This window comes from Gossypium hirsutum, chromosome D05 (assembly GCF_007990345.1).
Source record: "Gossypium hirsutum isolate 1008001.06 chromosome D05, Gossypium_hirsutum_v2.1, whole genome shotgun sequence".
Classification (NCBI taxonomy): domain Eukaryota; kingdom Viridiplantae; phylum Streptophyta; class Magnoliopsida; order Malvales; family Malvaceae; genus Gossypium; species Gossypium hirsutum.
The window spans coordinates 13,558,010-13,584,462 of record NC_053441.1 but is presented as its reverse complement, the minus strand read 5'-3'; the positions used below and the strand labels follow the sequence as shown (position 1 = coordinate 13,584,462).

The following is a 26,453-nucleotide window of genomic DNA, read 5'->3' as shown; positions in this document are numbered from 1 at the left end:
TTTCCTAGAAATATCATGGTTGGTTATAAACGACAAAGTTAACTCATTCGACAAGTCATTCTGGATTCGTACGTTACGGATATAGCATGGTTGCATGGTCTAGGAATAACCTCTGAAAATGATGATGGCATATATATAAATGCATATATATGTGCATATATATATATGGTGATAGATTTTTTATGAACTAACTCATTGGAGTTAGCCACCACAGCCTTTGGCTTAGCATCCCAAATATCCGCGTTTACCCCAACTTGCTCTCTCACCTCTTCATCCTCTCCAATCTCACCCTTTCTCGTTACCTCCAATGTCGATTTCATCTCCAGATACCTGCATTTCGCATAACAATAACAATCTGGTGAGATAGAATAAACCCTTTTTTTTCTATTGTTAGTGTGATTATGGTTTGTGATTTGTAGATGTTCTTTTATTTGATTTGTTAGCCTAATTTGTCGAATAAAAGCAACGGAATGCGAGGGAATAAATATAACTGTAACAACAGTGGCACACCGAGAACAAGATTGGAAAGGCTTCTTAGGGAGAGGGAGTTAAGGAAATTCAACAAGTCTTTGAATGATGGTGAAACTGAGTTATCGAACAATGACTCGTTTTCACCCGATTCTTTTGAAGCTTTCAGCTGGTTCAACGATGAAGAATCCTTGGAAACCATTTCAGCTAATAGATGTTCTACTGATGGATGCGAAAGGCAAGATTCCCGGACTTCCAGAGAGCGCCTCTTGGTGGTTGCTAATAGGCTTCCCGTTTCTGCAGTACGACGTGGGGTGGATTCATGGCATCTTGAGATAAGTGTAGGAGGCTTAGTCAGTGCACTCCTCGGTATAACATAAATGATCACTTCTTTCTCTCTATCGCTTACATTTTTTGGAATTCATTTTCAATTGTTGAGTTTTCACATTGAAATGTTTTACATTTTTTTTACGAAGGTGTGAAGGAATTTGAGACAAGATGGATTGGTTGGGCTGGTGTAAATGTCCCTGATGAAATTGGACAAAGGGCATTAATTAAAGCTTTAGCTGAAAAGGTTACAAACAAATTAAATTCTTGATGTTTTCAACAATTTAACTTGTAATCGATAAAAAAGATTTTGGGGTAAATGTTTAATCGTGTTCATTACATAATGCAGAGATGTATACCAGTATTTCTTGATGAAGAAATTGTTCATCAATATTATAATGGATATTGTAACAACATATTGTGGCCGTTGTTTCATTACCTTGGTCTCCCACAAGAAGACCGCCTTGCAACTACTAGAAGCTTTCAATCTCAGTTTGATGCGTATAAGAAAGCAAACCAGATGTTTGCTGAAGTCGTTAAAGAACATTATGTGGAAGGGGATGTGGTTTGGTGTCATGATTACCACCTAATGTTTCTTCCAAAATGTTTGAAAGAGCGGAACAGAAAAATGAAAGTTGGTTGGTTTCTGCATACTCCTTTTCCTTCTTCTGAAATCCATAGGACACTACCGTCTAGGTCGGAGCTGCTCAGATCAGTACTTGCTGCTGATTTAGTAGGGTAAAGATCATTTTTTGTTACCAGCATTGCTACATTTGAAAGCTAATACATATATCTTGTTTAATTGTTGGCATGTTAACTTTCCAGCTTCCATACATATGACTATGCAAGGCATTTTGTTAGTGCTTGTACTCGTATTCTTGGGCTGGAAGGCACACCTGAAGGAGTAGAGGATCAAGGAAGGCTGACTCGTGTAGCTGCAGTATGTCTTAGCTTTAAAATGCCAATTTATATAGATATATATATTTATTTATTTATTTATTGCAGAGTTCTTTTAGCATTGTAAATACATTATTCCTTATCACATCTTCCCTTTTTTTCTTGGGAACTTTAAATTTTAGTTCCCAATAGGGATTGATTCTGATCGGTTCATTCGAGCTCTTGAACTCCCTCAAGTTCAAGATCACATGAAAGAACTGAAAGAAAGGTTTGCTGGCCGAAAGGTACGAATTGATTCGTTTGTCTCTCTTTCTTTCTGTGTCTTCTTTGCACCATAGTCGATTACACTTGATGATATTTGTTAATATGTCTATACCATCTATAGGGCATTTTAATGCAAATCTGCGAACAGTTTATTGAGTTACTCATGGTTAATGTTTAACAATTGCAAGGTAATGTTAGGCGTTGATCGGCTTGATATGATCAAGGGTATACCACAGAAGATTTTGGCATTTGAAAAATTCCTTGAGGAAAATCCTAATTGGCGTGATAAGGTGGTTCTCCTGCAAATTGCTGTCCCTACCAGGACTGATGTTCCTGAGTGTATGTTCCTTTATACAACATTTTTCTAATTCTACTAGATTACTTTAAAAGATTGCCTTGGCTTTTGCTACAAGTACTGTCAAGGGTATTAACTATTGACATGGTCCATCTTACTAATACACTAGCATCTCAAGATGCACAACTCATTTAGATTTGCTGATCAGGATGTTGCTTTCTTCCCTCCCCCTCTCCCCCCCTGTCAAAATCTTACACGTTGATTTTCTTGATTTCATAGATCAAAAGCTTACTAGCCAGGTTCATGAGATTGTTGGGCGAATTAATGGAAGATTTGGAACTCTTACTGCTGTACCTATACATCATCTGGTTCGGCTATACCTTTATCATCTTTGTATTTCACTGTAATATGATGAAAGAGCTATTGTGCTTACCTTCAAGCTTAGCAATGCACTATTTAGTCAATTTTATAGCCATTAATGCACTGCTATCAAGACATTAAGGAGAAGTTTTTCTTTTCCCCACGAGATCATTGTTTTTTATCTGCTTAAGACAACATTATCCTACCCTTTATTGTTACTTTCAACACGCCTCTATGTTCATTGATTGTGTAAAGATTTCTAATGCATTTCCTTACTCTTTTATAGGACCGTTCTCTTGATTTTCATGCATTATGTGCACTATACGCTGTTACTGGTACTGACTTTTGTGCCATAACACAACTTGCAATCACTATTCTCGTTTTTTCTTTCACTATGACAACTTTTCTCACGCAAGTCCAAACTTTTGGAAATTAATTAATTATGCAGATGTAGCTCTTGTGACATCTTTGCGGGATGGAATGAACCTTGTCAGCTATGAGTTTGTTGCCTGCCAAGCTTCCAAGAAAGGGGTTCTTATATTAAGTGAGGTACTTGAATCTGACAAGGAATCAAATCTATTCATGGCTTTTCCCGAAGTCTTAAATTTTCAGAGTAAAGACGTCTCTGCTTAATTCTAGTTTGCAGGGGCTGCTCAATCTCTTGGTGCTGGAGCCATTTTGGTTAATCCATGGAACGTCACCGAAGTTGCTTCTTCAATCGGTTATGCTTTGAATATGCCAGCTGATGAGAGAGAGAAACGCCACCACCATAACTTCGTGCATGTAACTACACACACATCACAAGAGTGGGCTGCAACCTTTGTAAGGTGTTTGATCTTAGCTTAGTACTGGTAATTTCTTTCATGAAAACTTGAGGAAGTGAGGGCAGGACCAACCGGTGCTTATCATGTGACAGGAAAGAGTGAAAATAAGGCTTACTAGCAACACCCTTTGCCTTCATGTTTTTGTTAAAAAACAAAAAAGAGAACACTAGTTCTTTTTTCTTTTCAAGATCCTGGAATTTTAGTAACGGATGATTGACTGGTTTCCCTTATGTCTTTCTCTTGTTTCAATTTTTATTTTAACAAAAACTTTTCCTTGTAGTGAACTTAATGATACCATTGTTGAAGCTCAATTAAGGACAAGACAAATCCCACCACCGCTTCCAATTGAAGTTGCAGTTGATCGTTACGCGAAGTCTAATAACCGATTGCTCATACTGGTATTTTAATTTCTTACAACTTCATTCTTTATTTGACAAGGTAGAGAAAGCTGTTAGACTCTCTACCTCTTGGAACATTTCATGAAGAGAATCTATGAAAAAGAGTTCCTTCTGGTTTTCCCTTTCATTTTCATGATCAAACTTCCATACAGGGATTCAATGCAACTTTAACTGAACCAGTGGATACCCTTGGGAGGAAGGGCAGCCAAATTAAAGAAATGGAGCCCAAGTTACGCCCGGATTTACAAGAACCTTTGAGAAAGCTTTGTGATGATCCAAAGACTACAATTGTTGTCCTCAGTGGAAGTGATAGAAGTGTCCTGGATGATGTAAGCTTCTTTTTACTTTTCTAAATATGACTTTAGTTCTTCTACTCTTTTCCCTTTCTTTCTCAAATCGATGAACTAATAATTTGCTCTGCAGAACTTTGGTGATTACAGCATGTGGTTGGCAGCAGAAAACGGAATGTTCTTACGAGCTACGAAAGGAGATTGGATGACGACAATGCCGGAAAATTTAAACATGGAATGGGTGGATAGCGTCAAGGTTATACGTTAGTTAGATGAATAAAAGTTAAATGCGTACTGAGTTCGGCAGGTTCTAAACTGTCTGATGCTTATTTGTGATCTCAGCATGTATTCGAATATTTTACTGAAAGAACTCCTCGATCTCATTTCGAGCTCCGGGAAACTTCACTTATATGGAACTATAAATACGCAGGTTCTCATCAATAAACTTCAACTAATTCATGTTGTCTCTTCTGTTTAGCATATGATAATCACATCAGATTTAAGCTAAATGTTGGTTTCTGGCGTTTATTGGTCTAACAACTTAAAATTCTAGATGTCGAGTTCGGAAGACTTCAAGCAAGGGATTTGTTGCAGCATCTTTGGACAGGTCCAATCTCTAATGCATCTTTAGACGTTGTCCAAGGCAGCCGGTCCATTGAGGTTCGATCTGTCGGTGTTACAAAGGTATGCATTGGTGGTATTACTCTTCTGCTATTCATTCAGCATCACAGGCTGGCTTATCTCATGCTTCGATGAATATATGTCAGGGTGCAGCGATCGACCGAATCCTTGGAGAAATTGTTCATAACAAAGGCATGAAGGAACCCATTGATTATGTCCTATGCATTGGCCACTTTCTAGCTAAGGTGTGTTTCAATTACCAACTTTAAGCTGTTTCCCTTTATTTTGAGGAATTCCCCGCATGGAAATATTTAGTTTGAAGACACTGCATTAACCATATCTTATTGTGCTGCAATTCCAAACTGTTTGTTCAAATGGGAACAGACCTGAATGTGCAATAATATCACCTAACAGTTCTAAAGTGTGTTTGGTTGAGTGAAAATGTGGAAGGATAAGAGGGAGTAGAAAAATAGACAAAAAAATAAATTTTGAGTGGGTTTAGTAGGAAAAGAAAGAAATAAAAATAACCATTTTTCATTCCAATGCATAAAAATTAATCTTTCCAAATTGGAATAATCAGAGGAGAAAAATGAGAAAAAGGTGTATGATAATTCAAAATTATGCATTTTTCTAATGTTCTATTTTCATTCCTCTCATTTTTCAACTCTACCAAAAAAGAAAAAGAAATTCTTTCAAATTTTTAATCTTTTCTATCTAGAACAACTATGGAAAAAAAATATTTTTTTTATCTTTCTGTTTTTCTACACCTTCAATTATCCATTTTTCTAATTTTTTTCACTCTACCACGTAAAGCTTTAGGGGTTTTAGCACCACTAGCTATTTTGACCTATAATTGAAAATTTTCTAGCATTGCTTGAATAAATTCTGAAATATAAAGCCAATGATAAGGCAAGGAACTCATATGTTCAGGAACACAGAAAGATGCTCATTCTTCACCCTTAAATATGAATAATTGGAAGTTAAACATTCTGTAATTGGTTCAGGATGAAGACATTTATACCTTTTTCGAGCCAGAGCTTCCGTCAGAAGTGCCAGCCCCTGTCAGATCCCATGTAACACCACCAGTCAGGACATCTGTTTCAAAGTTATCAACAAGTAGAAGTCTATCCAGGGAAGATCGCCTTAAGAAACATCGTCCTATGCCAACTATTGAGAGAAGCAAAAGTTACCATGTAAACACAGATGTTTTCCAATCAAGGGTGGTAGATAGAATGTCGTTGCAAGAGGGTTCTTCAGTACTTGATCTTCAGGGGGACAACTATTTTTCTTGCTCTGTAGCTCGGAAAAGGTCTAATGCTCGGTATCTCCTTAGATCATCAGATGATGTTGTTAAACTCTTAACAGAGCTGACAAATTCATGGATCGACAGTATGAACACTGATGGATCTACAATGGAGGGAAATTAGAAGCAGCAACTTCCATTGACATCTTGGTGGTACTATCATGTAACTGGCCTTTCACGTTTCTCGCACTGAAATTCATTGAATCTCTTTTAAATTTGATCATTCTTCACATTAAAGGTAAAGCTTTCCAGAAAGTTTTATTTTCTTTTTCAAAATAAAATTTTAGTTTTTGATTTCTCAATCAATTTATTTCAGTTCAATTCTTCTTTTGACTTGTTTCCCATCAGTATCAATGGCAAGAACAGTTAAAAACAAACCAAACTGTTAGCTAGGCCTTGAGAAGGCATGGCAAGCAAATGTTGAAGAGAGTTTTAAAAGCTAAAATCAATTCAAAGACTGCAGTTACCAATTATACCTTCATTGAAAATCACACATTGGCCAGATGCAATGGTATATACTTCTTTAAGGCCAAACTGCCACCAGGAGTCACCAACCACTACAGCCTTCATTGTCAACCATTAGTGCACAAGCACACATCACGGTCATCAATTTGTGTTATGCCACTCTAGAAACACTGTGATGACACTCAAAGAAAATAACTAATAATTCATAGTGGAGACTTCTTCAAAAACTATTTAATATTTCAATTGAACCAATGATGATCTGAACTCTGAAGACATAAGAGTCTTATAAGGACAAAATCCCAAAACACTATCCTACATTAACAGCAAAAACCCTTTTCGGCCCTCTCACAGCATATATATCCCCAGAAATTAAAGAAGAGGCTTGCAACATGCAAGCTACAGTTATATACAGGGAACAACCCCCAGAAATGATGAACTATTCATATAGCATTCAAGTGTATGCTGCCTATCTCAAAGAAGGTTAATAAGATGCCTTGTTGCTGCAATACCTGATTGGCAAGGTCCAACGCAATAGATACAAACTCATATTATGCCATTGATGCCAAGAGAATGCACTCACTGAATTGAACATCAATCTTCATTTGACATATGTCTTTTCACTCTAACCCGTTCGCCATTAAAGTGGATATATTTCCATTTGCTCATGTATCTTCTAAGAACCAACTTCTGCTTGTCTTCTTGGCCGAGTTCCTGAAAGGCACGAGCTACTTTCCTGACTGTGTTTTCATCTGGTCTGACACATAACTCCTCCATGTCTGCAAATACCTTAAAAAAACACCAATAACTCATAACCAACATAATTGTGCTTCATTTGATACAAATTCTCACAAACAGATTAGTGGTATCAAGTAAAAACATCAGAATTGGTTTTGTATGGCATTCGGGATGGTGATTGGCATACCTCTATTATCTTCTCTGGCATGCTATGATGATCAAATAAAGATATCATCCTAGAAAACAATCGCTTTGAGATAGAACGATTGTGTGTATGTAAAACCATATTCCACAATGATTCAGCCTCATCCACTCTATTATCCATATCAAAAGCAAGTAGAAGGGTGTCATATGTTCCCATCGTAGCTCCTTGGCCTTTGCTCAACATCCACTTTGCCACCTGAGTATTAGCGACTTCATGAAATCTAATTTAACCCAAGAAAATACTGAACATAACCAAGCTTTATATGTTCAATAATTTTCCATTAATATATATTATATTAAAATACTGAAGCATTAAGGTTCCTTTAAAATACCGATTGAGAATATTCTATAGAATTAAATATGATAATACAGGGCTATTTTAATATAATATATATTAATGGAAAATTATTGAACATATAAAGCTTCCCTGCATCAATGAATGCATTTAAGAAGCTGGAAAACACAAAGCAAGAATACCAACATACTTGAATAACACGCAGCCATTGGCTCCTCTTCCTCAAAATTCGTAAAGCTTTTGCAGCTGCAATCAATGGAAACTCAGTCTCCCAAGCTACCCATTTGTCCAATGCTCCATAAACAGTCTCTTTTTCACTGGGAAGTTGAGAAACCTGCTTTTCCATATAGAATCAGTGTATAGCTTTATCTTCAAATACTAAATACATACTATAACTGAAAACTATACTCAATATAGAACAAAAGAGCAAATTAAACTTACAATGCTAACAAGATTGAGTGCCTTTTGTCCTGAGCCAGCTGAATCTCTTTTCTTCCACAAGTGATGCTCGTTCTTTCCAGACTTCTTCACTGGTTTCCTGCACCCTCAAAAATTTAGTAACTTTAGGCTTCTAATTCAAGATTTTGATAAATTGAATTCAATCCTTTAAAGGAGACCCACTTCTCAACAGCTCTGGAAATGCTCAGTGATTGTTCACCCAGCTTTTGTGAACATTTAACATTGGGAGTTCTGCAAATTGAAAACCCATAACCTAAAGAAAAAGCTACTTCGTTTCCTTGAACCTGGAAAAAAATTCAACCTTTTTCAATTACAAATATTCCGTAAAAATAAGATGGCAACCTGGAAAAGGAAAATGAAACCTGAAAGCTTCAATTTATCAACCTTGTTTTTGGACCACGTAGATAATGGATAGCTTCTTGAATGAATACAACCATAAGCCATAGATTTACTTCTTCTCTGTTGAAGAGAATCCACTTTCAAGTTTTGGTCAGAAAAAAGGAGTAAAAACTATCTAGTTCCACGGAGATGAAAAAAGTGAGATGAAAATCATAATTTGGATACTAAAATAGGAAAAAATTTAGTTTAAAATATATCATAACTATGAAAATTTAGAATTTAGTTTATATATTTTTATTTTTAGAAAATAAGTTTTTTTACTTTTTAGATTTTAAATTTTAAGTCTAATGTTAATATTTTTTTATTAAATTTAAATTCATTAGAGCGTCATTTTTTTAATACATAAGATTAAAAAAATTATTTCAAAATATCAAAAGAAAAAATTAATAGTGTTAATGATCCTGATTTTTAAAATCTAAAAAAAATAGACTAATTTATTGAAAAATAAAAATAAAAAAAATTAAATTCTAAAGTTTTTGAAAAATACAAAAAGTTATAACATATTTTAACCAAATTTTTAAATAATAAGATTAAAAAACAAACTCTCCAGATTTGATAAAAAATGGTAAAAGGATTTTTCTATATCTCTGTTCAACAAATTCATCATCTAAAAAGATCAAAACAATTTAATTTTTATCAATTTCAACAGTGAACAACTAAAGACAATTAATCTCAATATTAATTATCTATTAATTGTACATTTTTATTGGTATAATAATAATTTTAACTTTCAAAATTTACACATTCTGTCAAATTTGACCATGATTTAACAAATTTAGCCAACATTTGTATATTATATCATCATTTACACAAAATATATAAACATCAAGGGCTAATTTTATTATTGTACCAAGTAATATTATGTACGATTGAAAGAAAACGTTAACACCGTGATTAATTATTCTTAGTTACTTATTTTCGAAATTAATAAAGATTAATTTACCTAATTTTTTTTAAAAAAATCTATTTACTTAATATTAAAATTGAGACCATACGAATGTTTTTACCAGAAAATTCATTATTTGGAAAAATATCATTTCCTTAAGGTTTGATGAAAAGAGACTAACAGCTTTGATTTATTAAATAAAATATTTACTTTCAATAATTTTAAAATAATATAATATAAATATAAATAGTTATAAAAATATTTTAATTAACATTAATTTAAATTTAAATTTAATCTATTTTTCAATTAATATGTGCAAGTTTATTTTTGTCTAGAAGTTACAAATACAAATAAAATTATAATTACAAATAATACCTCCAAATAATTAGAATTAGAATTTATCATTATAAAATTCCCAAAACCTTAACAAGTTAACCTTGCTACCTTAATTCAACTAACAATAAAAAAAGATTATGAAATGATTTTAGTAATAAATACTTTTTTCTTCCTTGTGTATGATTAGGATTTGGGAGATTATGTTGACACCATGACGGTGTGTGCGCATTTAAATGCTTAGAAAATAGGATGACAACATTGTGTTTCTCATGGTTGAGTTAGTCATAAATCAGAACATCTTTTTTCTAGACAAAAGTTCAATTTTATTATTTAAAATAATATTAAATTTTTAATGATTCTTTTTTTCATATTTAAACAAAATTGTTTTTTATTATTAAATATAATATTAAATTGATTTAAATTAATAAAATCTCTATCCTAGATTCAATTCAATATACACATGAAGAGAGAGGCACTAACCATGATCGTTGATTAAATGATAAAATTATTTTTATCTCAAAAATTTATAATTAAAATTTTAACCTTTTAAAATAATAAATTATACACTATGTTTTTAAAAAATTTAAATTCTAAATTCATACGATGATAAAATTACATTTTTTAATTTATAATTTAATTCTAACTTTAAAAACTTTCTTACTTCACCTCCCAACTATTCTAGCCCGACCTATACCCGAGAATTCTACCTGCAGCCATCATGAAGGGAATATAATCATGAGAATATCGACCACCTAACACATGTAAGTCCCCTGACAGTAGGACCTCAAATAAAAATAAATTTGACTCTAAGAAGCTAGTTGTAAATATTTATTAAAATTAATTAAGCTTATTGTTTTGGTTTAATACCCATCTCAACCTTTTTCTACTATACATAAATTCTCAATATAGCACTTCAAGAATTTTTTTATCTAATTATTATATTTTATTTTGATATTTTTCATATCCATTTTACGATTTATGTTCAAAGTTTGTAGTTATCCCTCCTAACTGTACCTAATATTTGTTGGTTTAGTTATTATATTTTCATTTTGTCTATCATGCTACTCCAATTAATATAACCTCATCTAATCAAATGATGTTATCTATATAAAAAAGTTTAAAATTATAAAATTATAAAATTATAAAAATCTTAAAATCTTAAAAATGAAAAAAAAATAAGAATAAAAAAAATCTAAAAATATTAGAAAATTCCAAAAAAACTAAAAATCTAAAAATATCTATTTTTTTTCTGTAAACATTAGTTCTTTAAAAAATTTGAAATTATAAAAAATATTAAATATTAAATACAATAGATTGAATCTAGACAAACACACATCCATACTCATTTTAGATTAGGTAAATCTAGACACCATTTTATCTAGATTCTTTCTAGATTATGTTTTAAGAGTTTTTTTTTTAATTTAGCTGTTTTATGTTTTCCTTCCCCAATTCTTACGAGATTTTCGCATAATTATAAATTTTAAAAATTACTTTTTATAATTTTATAAAATAAATTATGAATTTTTAAAATTTTAGATTTTTTTAATGTTTTTTCATTTTTATGATATTAATTTGGGTGCTCAAATTACACCAAATTAAGTGGAACCTAAATTAAGGTAGTGTTTGAAAGTCGCCTAGTAATCGAATTTTGATGTAATTACTTGTAATTATACGGCAGTGACATGTTTAGGTAATCATTGTAATTGGTAGGTTCCACTTAATTTGGTGTAATTTGAGCACCCAAATTACACTTTTCAAGTCTTAGGGGGTGAGAATTTGAGTAATTACACAGGTAATTACATCTAAATTTAATTTTTTAAAAATTATTTTTATACAAGTTTAAATTATAATTTTTTATATTATAAGCATGAACATGTATGAGTGTTTATGATAATTATAGTCAAAGATTATTATATTATAAAATTCTAAAAATATTATATTATAAAAATAATTTATATGTATTTTATAAAGTTATAACAAAAAATTATATTATTTAAATCCTATTTTTTAAAAAAGTTACGACCTAAAAGTTTGTCATGAAAATTGATTTACAGGTTATAAAAGTGTTATAACTATTATTTATAAAAAGTTATAGCCAATAAATTTGAACATAATTTATTTATGTGTCCATGCTATATATTATAAAAATAATATGCCTATTAGTAAAAAATATAGTTTTTATCATAATTTATTTGTAAAAGTCTATTAGACAAAAAATTTATATTATTTATAAGTATAAAAACTTTTTTTTTACAAAGGGTATATTTATTATAGATCTTATATTATTTTTTATATAGTTTACATATTATAGAAAGGGTATATATTACTTTTTTACGTGTCCATGCTATATATTACAAAATTTAGCATAATTCTCTCTTCAAAATAAATTTATATAAGCTTTTATGATTAAAGATACATATTATTTGTATTGTGAACTCAAATATTATATGGTAGACGTTAATTATGCAAGTAGAAAATGTTTTCTTGTACCATATCATAGTGTATGATACCATTTAAGAGAGTGGAGCTAAACACAAGCATTATAGATGGCTCGCGAGCTCATTAATTTTAGACATTCAAGGCTTAGAAACCGGGTTGAGAGGACATTTGTTGTTCTAATGAATATTTCCCATATTAAGAATGTCATCTTTGTATAGCGTAAAAAAAGTTAGATTGTACTAGTGTTATGGGGCTAGAATTTTAGTCTTGCAAACCGCACAATGTTGGGCGATTCTTTAGCTTCAAATCCATTTAAGTCAGCTTTACTCTAAATAATAAAAATTCACAAAGAAAGTTTTCAAAGGCTTCAAATAGATGAGCTTCTCTATATGTTTTACGAATCGGGTCAATTCACATCTTCATAGAACGTTATGTGTGCATTTGTCATGGGCTTTGATCCACGACCCATCACACTTACATGTTGCACACATCATAGCTTCATTCATAGGTGAATTTGGGATGATACATACTTCAAAGAGTATATGGAAAAAAGAGATATTGATAATCTTAATGATATATATTTAGATTCGGATGATGATAAACTCAGTCAAAGACCAACATTTGATGAAAAAGAGCTTATGTTAAATATTAAATAGGGAATAACTCAACAAATATGAAATAGTAGAACAATTAGATAAAATTGTATATGATGTTTATTTTTCTTATCATTTTTATTAGTAATAGTATATGCAACTACTCTTTTGAACTAACATAATACATATAATGATTTGATTTTAGTTTTGTTTCTTGCTTAAATTTTTTTATCATATTAATAATTTTTATAGTAATTAATATTTTTTAAAAATATAAATTATATAACTGTGTAATTATAATTTGTACTACCAAATAAAGGTGTGCATGGGCCAGGCCGGGCCGGGCTCAATAAAAAATTTAGGCCCGAGCCCGACCCCAAAAAAATGGGCCCAAAATTTTGCCCAAGCCCGACCCGAATAAAAATGTTAAAACTCAGACCTGACCCGGCCTGTCCATATTTATTTTTATATTATTTTTTTATATAATTTTAAAAAACATATAATACATCAAAAATACAAAAAACATCAAAATAAATATTTCCCAACAAATTAAAAATAAATTTTAAAAAATATGTATACTTAAATAACACTAACATAAATGCAACTTAACAAGCAAATGCCTCTAAAATAATAACAAAATTAACAAATGTCTTTAAAATAATAACAAAATTAATAATAAAATAAGTTTTATACAATATCCAAATAATAACAACAAAATAGTAGCAACATAATAATAAAATTATAGCAAAATACGGAGAAAACAATAAGAAAATAATATTAAAAAGACATATTTTTTTCCTTTAATGAATTCGGGCCGGGCCCAAGTAAAAATATCTTACCTGAGGCCCGGCCCATTTTTTAAACGGGCATTATTTATTTTATCTAAGCCTATTTTTTAGGCCTATATTTTTATTCAAACCCTCTCACATTTCGAGTGAACGTTCGGGCCGGGCCAGGTGACCCAACTCATGAACAGGTCTACTACCAAACATACTCAGAAAAATACAATATAATTATACTTAATCAACTAAACTCATAAAAAAAGCAATTTTTGTAATTATAAGATATTTATAATTATAAAAATTATAATTTCGTTCAATTGTCTTGTCCCAACAAGTCTTGACAATTAATACATAGAAAGAGAGAAAACCGCGACTGCGTAAATGACTTTTAGATGACGCCATCTTTTCTCTAACACCACAACTTAAAAAAAAGAAAAAGTCGATGCTGTGCTAAGTACGAGTGATATCCTCTTCTATAAATTAATTCCCTTCGTATACATTTCTAGATTACTACAATCTTAATCTAATATCCTTCATGGCTGAAGAGGTAGAAGAATTCCAAGAGTCGGAGGTTATATTTTCCGACCTCCGTAGCTGCCGTTACGAGGAGGCTGATGATGGGTGCTTCGGATTCTCTAAAACTGCTCGTCTTTCACTTAACTCCGGTAAGTTCGAGAAAAACAGTACCGGGAAGAAGATCGCAGACTTTTCGCTTCCTGTTAACGTTTCGCGCCGCCGTCGGCACTGTTGTACTGTTTTTGATTACGGCGGCGAAGCCGATGAATTGGAGGGAGGGGAATTAGTGCCACCGCATGTGATAGTGGAGAGGAGAGTTGCTGGGAAAATGGCGTTTTCGGTTTGTAGTGGCAATGGAAGGACGCTTAAAGGAAGGGATTTGTGTCAAGTTCGAAATTCGATTCTTAGAATGACTGGGTTTTTAGAAGCATAAACATTGTTCAAATCTTTTCTTCCTATTATTCCTTTTGTAGTGTTCATTTCAGAATTTAGAAAAAAAGACGGAGTTCCTTTGTTACCAGCAGACAGGGAAAACTGGAGTTACTCTCAGCTGCAAAATTCTGCGACATTGCTAGGAGTGTTTTTCTTTTAATGGATATTAAACTTCCAAAATATCAGAATGTTAATCAAGAAAAAAAAAAGCTTTAGGTTTCAGATTTTTAAGCCGGAATTGCAACTTTAAAGAACCATAACAGTTAACAAAAACCTCTGTTGTTGCCATTTTATTCACACAGGAGCTCCATTTAAATAAACGTGAATGAAGTGAGATTGGCATTTTCTTGAGAGCCAAAGGCATGGACTGCTTTCTTATTACGAAGTTTTGCGTGATGCTAATGATGAGGCCTCGTTTTGTGGTTAAGATCCACAGCAGCTAATGATGACCTTCAAGTTATGGAAACCAAATTGTAACCGATGAATGCCAGGAATATAATAACCTTTTAACTGCAATTCATTACATGTGTTTCGAGCATCATTCAGTGGGGCTGGAAGACCGCTAGCACGAGAACCAGGTGAGGAAAATCTAAATCATGATATTAAACCAACAAATATATCTATGGATTTCACTGCGTCAGAGCAACCGCCTAAATATATATAATACATTAAAAATACTAAAAACATCAAAATAAATATTTCTTAACAAATTAAAAATAAAATTTAAAAAATATGTAGACTTAAATAACACTAAAATAAATGCAACTTAACAAGCAAACACCTCTAAAATAATAACAAAATTAACAAATGCCTTTAAAATAATAACAAAATCAACAACAAAATAAGTTTTATACAATATTCAATCAATAACAACAAAATAGTAACAACACAAATAGTAAAATGGTAGCAAAATAGGGAGAAAACAACAGGAAAATAACATTAAAAAAAAACAGATTTTTTTGTCCTTTAGTGAATTCGTGTAACACCCCTTACCCGAGACCGTAGTCGAAGTCGAGCTCGAGGCATTACGTTACTTAACTTATTAGTTCGGGGCATAAAAATTTGCTTTTAAAATTTATCTCACTATTTATGATAAAGCTGTCCACTCGCGCAGCAGTCACTAAATCATTTATAACTCGAGCTACGGAACTCAAAATTTAAATCCTTAAATTTTCCCTGAAACTAGACTCATATATCTTCTTACTAGGGGTGTGCAAAATTTGGGTAAAATCGAAAAAATTCGGTTAACCGACCGAATTCAGTTAATCGGTCTGTTAACCGAATTTTTGCAGTCGGGGGTCAGTTAATTATTTTTTAATTTTTCGGTTAACGGTTAATTCGGTTCGAAACCGGTCGGTTAACCGAATTTTTCGGTTTAACCGAAAAAATTAATAAATAAAATTATAATATATAAATAGGCCCACTATTCACCTAACAAACCCAAGTATTCAACCCAATCCAATTACCCAACCCAACCCAATCATAAAAATTACAAATAATTTAATAAATAAAAATAAAATTCTAAAACTAAAACTAAAACTAAAGTCTAAAAGTCTAAAAATAATTTAATTATTTAGTGATTCAATTCGGTTAATTCAGTTAATTCGGGTAATCCGGTTAATTCGGTTAATTCGGGTAATTCGGTTAATTTTTAACCAATATATATAATTTTGGGTTAATTCGGTTAACCGACCGAATTAACCGAAAAAAATTCGGTTCGGTTAATTTTTTAAAAAAAAATTTCGGTTCGGTTAACGGTTAAAAATTTTGAAAGGTCAGTTAATTCGGTTAATGTTATTTCGGGTCGGTTAACCGATTGAACACCCCTACTTCTTACCATAAATTTTTCAGAATTTTTGGTTCAACCAATTAGTACATTTTATTAGTTAAAGTCTCCCCTATTTCACCACTCGACTGTCCTAACCTCTTGCCACTAAAAATAAGTTTTCTCATTGTAGGATTTTCATATTGTGTTCTAACTTGTTTCTACAGAAAATAGACTCAATAATGAATCTAGACATATAAATTACAACTCATAAATATTTTTGTACAATTTTTAGTGATTTTCTAAACTCAGAACAGGGGACTCCAAAAACAGTTCTGACCCTGTCTCACCAAAATTCACATATCTCAAAATACAAAATTCCTTTTTCTAAATCGTTATTTTTCCATGAAAATAGACTCAACAAGCTTTCATTCTATATATCATAAACCCTCTAATTCATTTTATATTATCCTAAGTGATTTTTCAAAGTCACGTCACTGCTCCTGTTTGAAATTTGTTTCTTTGCAAATTATTACTCTTTCATGATTTCTATGCATAATTTATCACATAGACATGTATAACAACAAACACCTTCATACTTAGCCATTTTGACAACCATTCATCATTAGATATTTACACATCATTCTTTAGCAAAATCATAATACAACATTCAAAATAAGTAAATCCCTATACATGCCATAGTTCAAATATAGTTCATCATAAAATACCGAGTCGTTGTGGTTGATAGTGTGGACAATCCCCGACGTCTTTAGGATCCTTGACTTTGATTAATAATGCTATATAAAAAGAAGATAAACATAGTAAGCATAATGCTTAGTAAGTTTACAAGTAAATAAACAGCAACATAAAACACAAATAATAATAACCAAGTAACATAATCTTTAATTTCCTCTTTACTTGATCTCTTACTCATTTACTTACTTGTTTACTTAGATAACTCATAATTATGACTTACTTTTCTCTTGCTGAAATGTTGATTCTCAATGGATAACGTAATATACTCTTAACTCTTATAACTCACTTGAACTTGCCATTTATGCTTTTAACTGAACTTTCATGGACATAAGTTATTTACTAGCCCGTTGAACCACATTGGAATAATAAGGATAATTGGGTCTCTTTCTGATAATAACATGCCAAAGCCATGTCCCAGACATGGTCTTACATGGGATGTTTCATGTACTGCCAATGTCATATCCCAGATATGGTCTTACATGGGAGTTCTCATATCGGTGTCCATGCCATGTCCCAGACATGGTCTTACGAGGGACCTCTCATCTCAGTGCTAATGTCATGTCCCAGACATGGTCTTACATGGGACCTCTTGTCTCGATGCTAACGCCATGCCCTAGACATGGTCTTACATGGAATCTCTTTACCCAAATGTTATGACATTTGTATCCGATACATTCCTTATGCTTCAACAGGACTTTTTAATATCAATTCTCTATCATCTCATACTTGAGTCAATATCAAATAAATTCATGAAATAAATACATAATTGCTGAAAATTATCAGCATTAATAATAATTATTAAAATATTGCATTTATTTAACGTAAACTTATCTCGGTAGCAAATATAGTCAAACTTATCAATTTAGTCTTCAACTTTATTCTTTCCTCGATCTAACCTCGAATTCCATTCTTTTTGATCTATAATAGAAAATTTAACTTATTTAATACTCACATTCATTAAAACAGCCCTCGACTCTAACTTTGGAAAAATTACAAATTTACCCCTAAACTTTTACATAATTACGCTTTTTCCCCAAAGTTCAGAAATTAAAATTCATCTCATATTCTTATGTTATATAACATTCTGAACATTTTTCTCTTCTATGACAACATCAAATTCTCACTCTAACACTTACTTATGCACATTAGAGATTTTTACCGATTATGTCAACTTGCTCATTTTCGCTTAATATCAGCTAGCAAAAGTTGTTTAACATAATTTATAGCTTCATATTCTATCATAAAGCATCAAAATAAATATTTTTCACCTATAGGTATTTTTCCAAATATAAACCCTAGGTTAAATTATCGCTAGAATAAGCTAAATTAAGCTACCGAGATTTCAAAAACGTAAAAATCATTAAAAACAGAGATTAGAATCACTTACTATAAGCTTGAAAAAGTGTGAAAACCCTAGATATGGTGTCTTTCCGAATTCGGCAGCAAGCTATGGAGGAGATGATATTTTTGCCATCTTTTTCCCTTTTTATTCTTTTTATTATTCATTTACTAAAATACCCTTCATTAAAACTTTAGTTATTTTTATCTATGCATGCCTATTTTTGTCCATAGAAATTTTATTGTCTAATTACTATTTAAGGACCTCTACTTTGATTATGCACTTCAAATAAATCCTTTATCATCTAAAACTCATATTTACCCACTTTTGTAATTAAGTCCTAATAGGCAATTTAGGCATGCAATCAATAAAATTTCTTATCAATACTCTAATACTTATATCTAATCACTCGATAAATCATAAAAATTAATAATAATTTTCTCTTTAAATCGGATTTGTGGTTACGAAACCACTATTCTGATAACCTTAAATTTGGGCCATTACAATTCGAGCCAGGCCCGGGCCAAAAATGTCTTACTCGAGGCCCGACCCGTTTTTTAAACGGGCCTTATTTTTTGTCTAATCCCATTTTTCGGGCCTATATTTTTGCCCAAACTCTCCCACATTTCGGGAGAACCTTCAGGCCGGACCAGGTGGCTCGACCCATGATTAGGTCTAACACCAGCTTTTCACTTTTTCAAGTCAACTCAAAAAAATTAAAAATTCTAATTTTTAACTTGTCAAAAATTGATAAATTATAAATTCACTCTTCATTTATATTAACTATAAAATATAAATATAATCTATATATTCAAATTAAACTTTACAAATAATTTATATTAAATTTGAATAAAGATTTAAAATTTATATTTCATATACTACAATATTGACAATTAGTTACCATAAATTATTTTATTATATTTGTACTATAATCTAAGTTGATATTTATTAATACCAAAGGATAAACATACAAATGATCACTCAACTAAACTTGCGTTCTTGTTTTGGTCACCTACGGTTAAATCGATAACAAAAAGCTTTTTTCTAATCAGTTTATCAATTTGATACTAATTTTAAATAATTCAATAAATTTAACCATTCACGTTTACAAATTCTATCAATAAGTTTGATTAGAAAGTATTGATGACTAAATTTATTATTATACCAGTTGAAAAAAAAGGCTTTTCATTATTAATTTAACAGAGGGTGACCAAATAGGAACGAATTCAAATCTTAATGCCCAAATTAAAAAAAAATTAAAATTAGATAACTAAAACAGGAACACTGACATAGTTGAGTGACCATTTGTATAGTTTATCCACAATAATAACTTGACATGGCATTAATAATAACAAGTGAAAATAATGATTCTTTACCTTTTAGTCAATTAGAATTTTTATTCTAATTAATTATAATTTAAATTTATATATTTTATATATTAACGAATTAAAGTTTATATATAATCCATATGTTACTTATATTATAATATTAATAACTTAATAATTTATTTTTAATTTTTTTATAATTTAAATTTTATATATCTCATATATTATAATATTAACTAATATAAATAATAATTAAATACATATATTTTATGCTACAATATATCTAAAATAACCATTTTATCATCTCAAAATCATTTATTACAGTAATTTAATAAAAATTGTTAAATTTTATTTTTTAAAGTAAAAACTGTCAAATTTTTAAAAGCATTTCTTCACCACATTTTTCAACCGAATGAATAACGGTAACACCACATTTTTCAACCGAATGAATAATGGTAACAATGAAATCTGGAAAAGGAAGGAAAGAAAGAATAATTAATATTTTTTTAAAAAGAAAAAAAGAAAAATGATCTTTGATTCCGGGTTAGTTTAACAATGTTTTTGAAAAGTGTTATGGAAAAGTGTTTTTGAGAAATATTTTTAAGAAGTTTTAGTTTAAGATTTGAGTGTTTAGTATTACTGTTTTTTCTTTAAAAGTGTTTTTTAAGCTAAAAATATTTGTTTTTTAAGTATTACTAAACAAGCCCTAAGAACAAAACATAAACGTTTGTCGGATTCAGTCTGGCAAAAAGATCACGAGGGTAACCAACTTTCAAATATATAGTTCATTAGAAGATTTTTGTGATTATGGCTTACCGTTATCCTCACAGGATACATAAGTGTGGATTTGCTTGGGATTCACATTTTCCTCAAAACCAGAAATAGGAGGAAAAAAAAGTAGTAAGAACTATGAAACCAGGAAGAAAAGAAGGCGAAAGCACTGACTGTTTCAATACATTGAGGTGAGAAAGTTGTTCCTTTTCCAAGTCAGTCCCTTAAGCATGACAACCAGGATTATCACTCTCAGGAAATATCATCTCTGCTTCTTTATCTTCCACATTTTTTTCTTCATTTGATCATTCTCTACCCTACCATTTAAATTCAATAGAAGGAGACTCAGTGTTATTCATTTAAAAAATAAAAAAGAATTTCCGGTTTCATAGAACAAGAAAAGAAAGTTAATCAAGAAAGATGAGAATTATATAGGGAAATAAGTTATCTAGATAAATTTGAACTAAATAATGTTTTGATGTTGATCATTGATTTAATTGTGATCAAGAGCTAAAAAAGGAATGACTTATTTTCTAAATTTAGCACTAATGCAAATTATGATTATTTTTTTTAATTTTGAGGTTGAGAATTGGATGTACTCGAATATCCACCGAATAATAGGCAAGTATAGAGCGTTTTGCCTACACTAATATATACAAGTACGACGATCTCACTCTCACTGTGTCACATCATCTGGACGAGTTAAAGAACCATTTGAAGCTGTCTATAATCCTACACCATGAAACTCTAATCCATTCTACACCATATGTACGCATCTGTTAACTATGTTTCTTTGCGGGCAAAACAGACACTTCGCTTTCTTTTATCAGTTTTTGTGGTTTTTAGTTTACATGATAACATGAGTTCTCCATCACTTGATTTGAGGTTTCACCCCTATATAATTAAGAATGCAGTGAACAGACTCAACATAAAACAATCAATTAGCAAAAATAATAGTAAAAAGAAGTAATTAACTGGAAAATGAAAGCTAGTGGTTCAATAATCCATCCACGTGGAGTTTTCTTCTCTTTTTTTTGGGAATGATCAATTCGCTGGTATCTTATATATCTACAGGCTTTCTCTTGGAATTTATTTGCAAAAGAACAAGGTGAAGAGAGAAGAGGCGAAAAGCTTGGTAAGAGAGAAAGGGAGATTTTAAGATTTGCAAATGTCTTCAACAGTGGTATCTTCAGTTTATGTAGTTTGCAGTGATGCAGCTGGGATTGCAGGTAGTATGCTTTTATTTTTACCTGTCTCTCAAGCTCCTTTTTCAACTCTCATATCAGAACAGAACTCTAAATCAGTTGATTTCAATGAGTTCTTTTCTTTTTTCAGGTAACATCTTTGCTTTTGTGCTGTTCTTGTCATCTATGTAAGTTATTTCAAACTTCTATTGGACTGAAACAAAGATCATATGAAAAAAAGATGAACTGCAGGGGTTATTTACACCAACTTTCTTGCTGTGTCTTTCCCAGACCAACATTTAGGAGAATTATCAGAAATGAATCGACAGAAATGTTCTCAGGCATGCCTTACATATATGCTCTCTTGAACTGCTTGATATGTCTCTGGTATGGCATGCCCCTTGTATCTCCTGGTATTATCCTGGTGGCAACGGTCAATTCCATTGGAGCAATTTTCCAATTGATATATATAAGCGTTTTTGTTGTATATGCTGAAAAGCCAATGAAGGTACTTGAGAGCTTTTAACAAATTGCGGTGGAGCGATGATGATCCAACAAGAAATACCTTTCTGTATGACTTTTTAAAATTAATGTTGCAGTTGAAGATGATGGGGCTCTTGATATCGGTTTTTGCAACATTTGCTTCCATAGTTTTCGTGAGTATGCGATTCTTGGACTTTCCGTCACGGCAACTTTTCGTCGGTTACTTAAGTGTCGCATCTCTGATTTCCATGTTTGCTTCTCCTCTAATTATAATCGTAAGTTCCTCAGAAGTTTCATAATAGATAGTTTTTCGACCTTCGGATCGCGAAATTCCTTCTCACTTGTGTTCTTTTATGCACATTTCTGTGGCAGAAACTGGTGATCAAAACCAGAAGCGTTGAGTACATGCCGTTCTCACTTTCTCTTGCAACGTTCTTGATGAGTCTGGCTTTCTTTGTGTATGGAATGTTCAAGCATGATGCTTTCATCTATGTAAGCTCTTCCCCTTTTTTCCGTTATAAATTTTGTTGCAGTGCGAACTGATTCAATGAATCACCCCAATTTTGGCTTCCAGCAATAACTAGCAGAGTATTATTCTTCCTTGGATACAGATTCCAAATGGAATTGGAACAGGTTTGGGGACTCTCCAATTGGCCTTGTATGCCTATTTTAACGATGCTTCCCAGGAGGAGTTGAAGCATCCCCTCATAGATCCTTGAAACGGGGATCAGCTTGTGCATATAATATTATATATATTCTTTGCCACTCGGTTGCTTTCCAAGATAGTTTGGCTTAGAAAGTTTTTTTCTTTCCCTTTTCTTTTATCCTTTTTTCTCATATCGGATAGAGGAAGGGCGATACAGGACTCAAACTTTAGTCTATAAGAACAATAACATTGTCACTTCAATTATGACTTTATTGATTATTTTCCGGTTAGAAGATCATAAAAATGATATATGGATTTATTTTGATATAATTTAACATCCTAAATATTGAACAAAAATCTAAATACAAATTCTTTTCCATTTTTTTGAGAAAAGGAACAGTTTCATTTTACCACAAATGAGTACAAGCACTAGGTCCAAAGCCTAGAAAAATTAAGGGTAAACTATCTGGATGGTCACTCAAATTTTGAGTAAGTTTCATTTTAGTCATCCAACTTCAAAAACTTTCAATTTCATCACCAATACTTTTAATATTCACCTGACTGTTGATTTTTTTATTGGTATAATAATAAATTTAGCCCTTCAATATTTACACATTTTATTAATTTGATCCTAAATCTAAAAATTCAACATTTTTTTCACTTAATGCTTATATTAATATTAATTAAAAATAATTATATTAAATTTAAAAAATAAAAAATATTTCCTTGCCTTCACCACGTCCCCCCCCGGCACACACACACAAAAACCCGGCCATCATTGTTGGTGCTGGACTGTTTATGAGGGAGGACAAAGATGCAATATTTTATGCTGTTGAAACCATTACAAAGAATGGGAATGTCATTAGACCCGACTGGAATGGATTCAATGTTTTACTTCTCAGTGCTGCCCAGGCTGCAGCCCCTTGACCTTGGCCTTGTTCCAGAATCTAGCAACAGCATTGAGTCTGCAAAGTTCTTGTATCTAATGGGTGCTGATGATGTGAGTTCGGACAAAGTTCCAGCAGATTTCTAAGAGAGACGGACGGTGGCGGGGGGAGAGGGAAGGGACGGGGTGAGAGGGGGGACGATGGGCAGAGAGGGACCGGGTGGAGTGAGGAAAATATTTTTTATTTTTTTAATATTAACAATTATTTTTAATTAAAATAAGCATTAAGTGAAAATTTGTTAAATTTTTAGATTTAGGTTGAAATTAATAAAATATATAAATATTGGGAGGCTATAAAAAAAGGCACATGTCAGCTTTCCATTAACTATATTTAATTGTAGTGACTAAAATTTGAAAACGTTATCTAAGAAATTGAAAGTTTTTGAAGTTGAGTGACCAAATTAGAATTTATCCAAAAGTTAGGTGACCATCCAAGAAGTTTACTCAAAAATTAAAAACTAAATACAATGGCACGAGGCCCAACTCTAGCCCAAAGGAGGCAAGCCCTAGTAGGGAGGGAGCGTGGTCAAAGAAGTCTGAACAAATAGGGTGGTTGTACTCACAATCAACAGATCCACCACCAAGAGGGAGCCCAAACTGAAACAAGGATTTGGAGAAGGCATACTGTCACAACCGCCAACATCGTTGGAAACCACTGATAGAGGGAGATTCAAACCACTGATAGACGACAAATGACTGGTGCAACTAGATCGAAATCATCATGCACAAGCCGTCAAGGCTTATCAACAACGACACTCCAACTACAAGGACCTTGCCAGAGCTGTAGAAAAAAGGCCGAGGAGACTCTCGACTCGAGAGAAGGGGTTGAGCTCCAAGAGAAAAAATGTGGAGAGGCCACAAGGTGGTCGAGAATCTCTCCCCCACCATTCCGGTAGCCATAAGCCTAAATGGGAGGGGGAGATCTCGAGTTTATTTTGCCGAGAGACAATGAGACAAGAGAAAAAAGAAACGAAAGTTAGAAGACAATGAGACCACAACGGCAAACCAATATGGTCAGTTGTGTTGACGATGAAGGTGAAAGAGCTTCCAAAACCTAAATACAAATGCCTTATTTTTTTTTGATGAACCTAAATATAAATACTTGAATATACATCTTAGAGGCGCTTGTTGTGGAAATATATTATAACTTTTATCTCAAAACTGAAAATATTGGGATTTAAAAAAATTTAACTTTTAAGGGTCTAAAAATTTTTCTTTTATCAATTTTTAAAGGATTTAAAAATAAATTTTCTCCATCTTTTAACAAATTTAAAATCCCATTTTATTATTTTGCTTATAACTCAAAAAAATATCAAAAATAGGTCGGTGAGCTTTGTAAATGGATATCATTGCCCTAGTTAATTGGAATAGACGGGTTATGTGCTACAGAACCACCTTTGCAATCCAATCGATACGAAGCATTAAAGGAAAAAAAATGTATGAGATCATAATATCCGTCACTAACAAAAGAGCCCATAAGCTCACCTCTAGAGAATAAGCTTGAAGACTGAGTAAAGAAGAATTCCATCCCTTGGAAACAAAGCTAAAGCAGGTAGTAGCAGGGTCAAGAAATTTGGATTATGAAGTAAGATTTTAAAAAAATTAAAATACTTAAAAATTTCAAATAGATTGATGCATATTATAAATACTCGATAAATCAATGTATGATATAATGAATTGTAAAACTATTATTAAATTATTACAATAACTAAAAGAAAAGGTAGATGACATAAATTTCAATAGCTTGTACATTTTTTACGATTTCTTTTTTCTTTTAGTGATGGGAGAGAATTTAACTATTTTCATACAAATTAATTTGTTTTAAAAAAATATATTTAAATTGTGAGAATTTTTCTCAAAAAAATTTTGTAGGTTATGATTTTTATAATTAAAATTTATTTTTGAAAAATGCATTTTTTCCCAAAAAATTTGTGGAGTCAATCATCAATGTTGCTCCACCACTAAAAGCGGGTAATTCCATTCGCATTTTAAGAAAATCACAAATAGAAGAGATGACCAAGACACGTCACAAGCACGACTATGAAAGAAATAAAAGAGTTTTGCTTTGATGATATAAAATGACCAATTATCAAAGTCGAAAGACGATACTAAACATCCAACAACACAAGTGAGGGAAGAATTGAGCCTAAAGAAAAAAAATGTCAACAATACTCGCATAAATGTCCCACTACCACCCGATGATTTCCGAAACAATGTCCACGCTCTTCTGGCTAATCCTACTCCATCGAGACCAACAAAATTAGTGGTGAAACTATTTTAGAGTGTCAAAATTAAATTATATTTTTTTAGAGTTAAAATGTAATTTTATTATCTATTTTATAAAGATTGAATCATAAATTTATTATTATTGAAAGCTTAAAGTGTAATTTCATCGTGCATTAAATTTAAAAGATTTTAAAGTCAAATTTTCCCTTCTTAGGGTAGAGCCCCGCTGCCCAAGGACGAAGTTAAAGTTTTTTTTTTGAAAGGCCGGAATTAAATTGTATATTTTTACGATAGTAAAAATATAATTTCACCATTTTGATAGTCTATATTTTTATAATCTTTAAATGATTAAATAAAAAATTATTATTTATGAGGGCCAAAGTATAATTTTATCGTTATTAATTTAAAATTTTATAAATTATAA

The 26,453-nt window shown here is 31.6% G+C and overlaps 4 protein-coding genes across 12 annotated transcripts; 3 read left to right on the top strand and 1 right to left on the bottom strand.

Annotated features, from left to right (window-relative positions):
• Positions 1-91: 91 nt before the first annotated feature.
• On the top strand, positions 92-6,353 carry LOC107905844 (alpha,alpha-trehalose-phosphate synthase [UDP-forming] 1). Its single transcript, XM_041093845.1, has 18 exons — positions 92-358; positions 444-837; positions 945-1,042; positions 1,145-1,533; positions 1,621-1,735; positions 1,875-1,976; positions 2,145-2,295; positions 2,531-2,619; positions 2,898-2,946; positions 3,060-3,160; positions 3,251-3,438; positions 3,716-3,833; positions 3,986-4,162; positions 4,257-4,379; positions 4,466-4,553; positions 4,677-4,807; positions 4,891-4,989; positions 5,749-6,353. Exons 1-18 carry the CDS (start codon positions 308-310, stop codon positions 6,169-6,171), a joined length of 2,886 nt encoding a protein of 961 aa, XP_040949779.1. The 5' UTR covers positions 92-307; the 3' UTR covers positions 6,172-6,353.
• LOC107905845 (pentatricopeptide repeat-containing protein At4g18975, chloroplastic) lies at positions 5,615-8,804 on the bottom strand. 8 transcript variants are annotated; one of them, XR_005913921.1, is made up of 9 exons: positions 8,590-8,748; positions 8,368-8,489; positions 8,188-8,284; positions 7,937-8,080; positions 7,435-7,647; positions 7,022-7,298; positions 6,524-6,682; positions 5,935-6,236; positions 5,615-5,839 (listed from the first exon to the last, which is right to left on the bottom strand). XR_005913921.1 is itself a non-coding variant. In XM_016832615.2 (6 exons), the coding sequence occupies exons 1-6, from the start codon at positions 8,647-8,649 to the stop codon at positions 7,104-7,106; spliced, it is 831 nt and encodes a 276-aa protein (XP_016688104.1). In that variant the 5' UTR covers positions 8,650-8,804; the 3' UTR covers positions 6,732-7,103. The 8 variants fall into 8 exon arrangements, 2 of the variants coding, with proteins under 2 accessions (XP_016688104.1, XP_016688105.1); XR_001686618.1 differs by having other exon boundaries at positions 5,615-5,803; XR_005913923.1 differs by having other exon boundaries at positions 5,615-5,803; positions 7,022-7,288.
• A 5,171-nt stretch (positions 8,805-13,975) lies between these two features.
• Positions 13,976-14,645, top strand: LOC121217734 (uncharacterized). Its single transcript, XM_041093844.1, has one exon. The coding sequence runs from the start codon at positions 14,176-14,178 to the stop codon at positions 14,587-14,589; it is 414 nt and encodes a 137-aa protein (XP_040949778.1). The 5' UTR covers positions 13,976-14,175; the 3' UTR covers positions 14,590-14,645.
• A 6,833-nt stretch (positions 14,646-21,478) lies between these two features.
• On the top strand, positions 21,479-23,118 carry LOC107905846 (bidirectional sugar transporter SWEET2a). 2 transcript variants are annotated; one of them, XM_016832619.2, is made up of 6 exons: positions 21,479-21,773; positions 21,880-21,916; positions 22,020-22,236; positions 22,328-22,486; positions 22,584-22,703; positions 22,786-22,976. In XM_016832619.2, exons 1-6 carry the CDS (start codon positions 21,713-21,715, stop codon positions 22,789-22,791), a joined length of 600 nt encoding a protein of 199 aa, XP_016688108.1. In that variant the 5' UTR covers positions 21,479-21,712; the 3' UTR covers positions 22,792-22,976. The 2 variants fall into 2 exon arrangements, with proteins under 2 accessions (XP_016688108.1, XP_016688106.1); XM_016832617.2 differs by having other exon boundaries at positions 21,482-21,773; positions 22,823-23,118.
• The last annotated feature ends 3,335 nt before the right edge of the window (positions 23,119-26,453 follow it).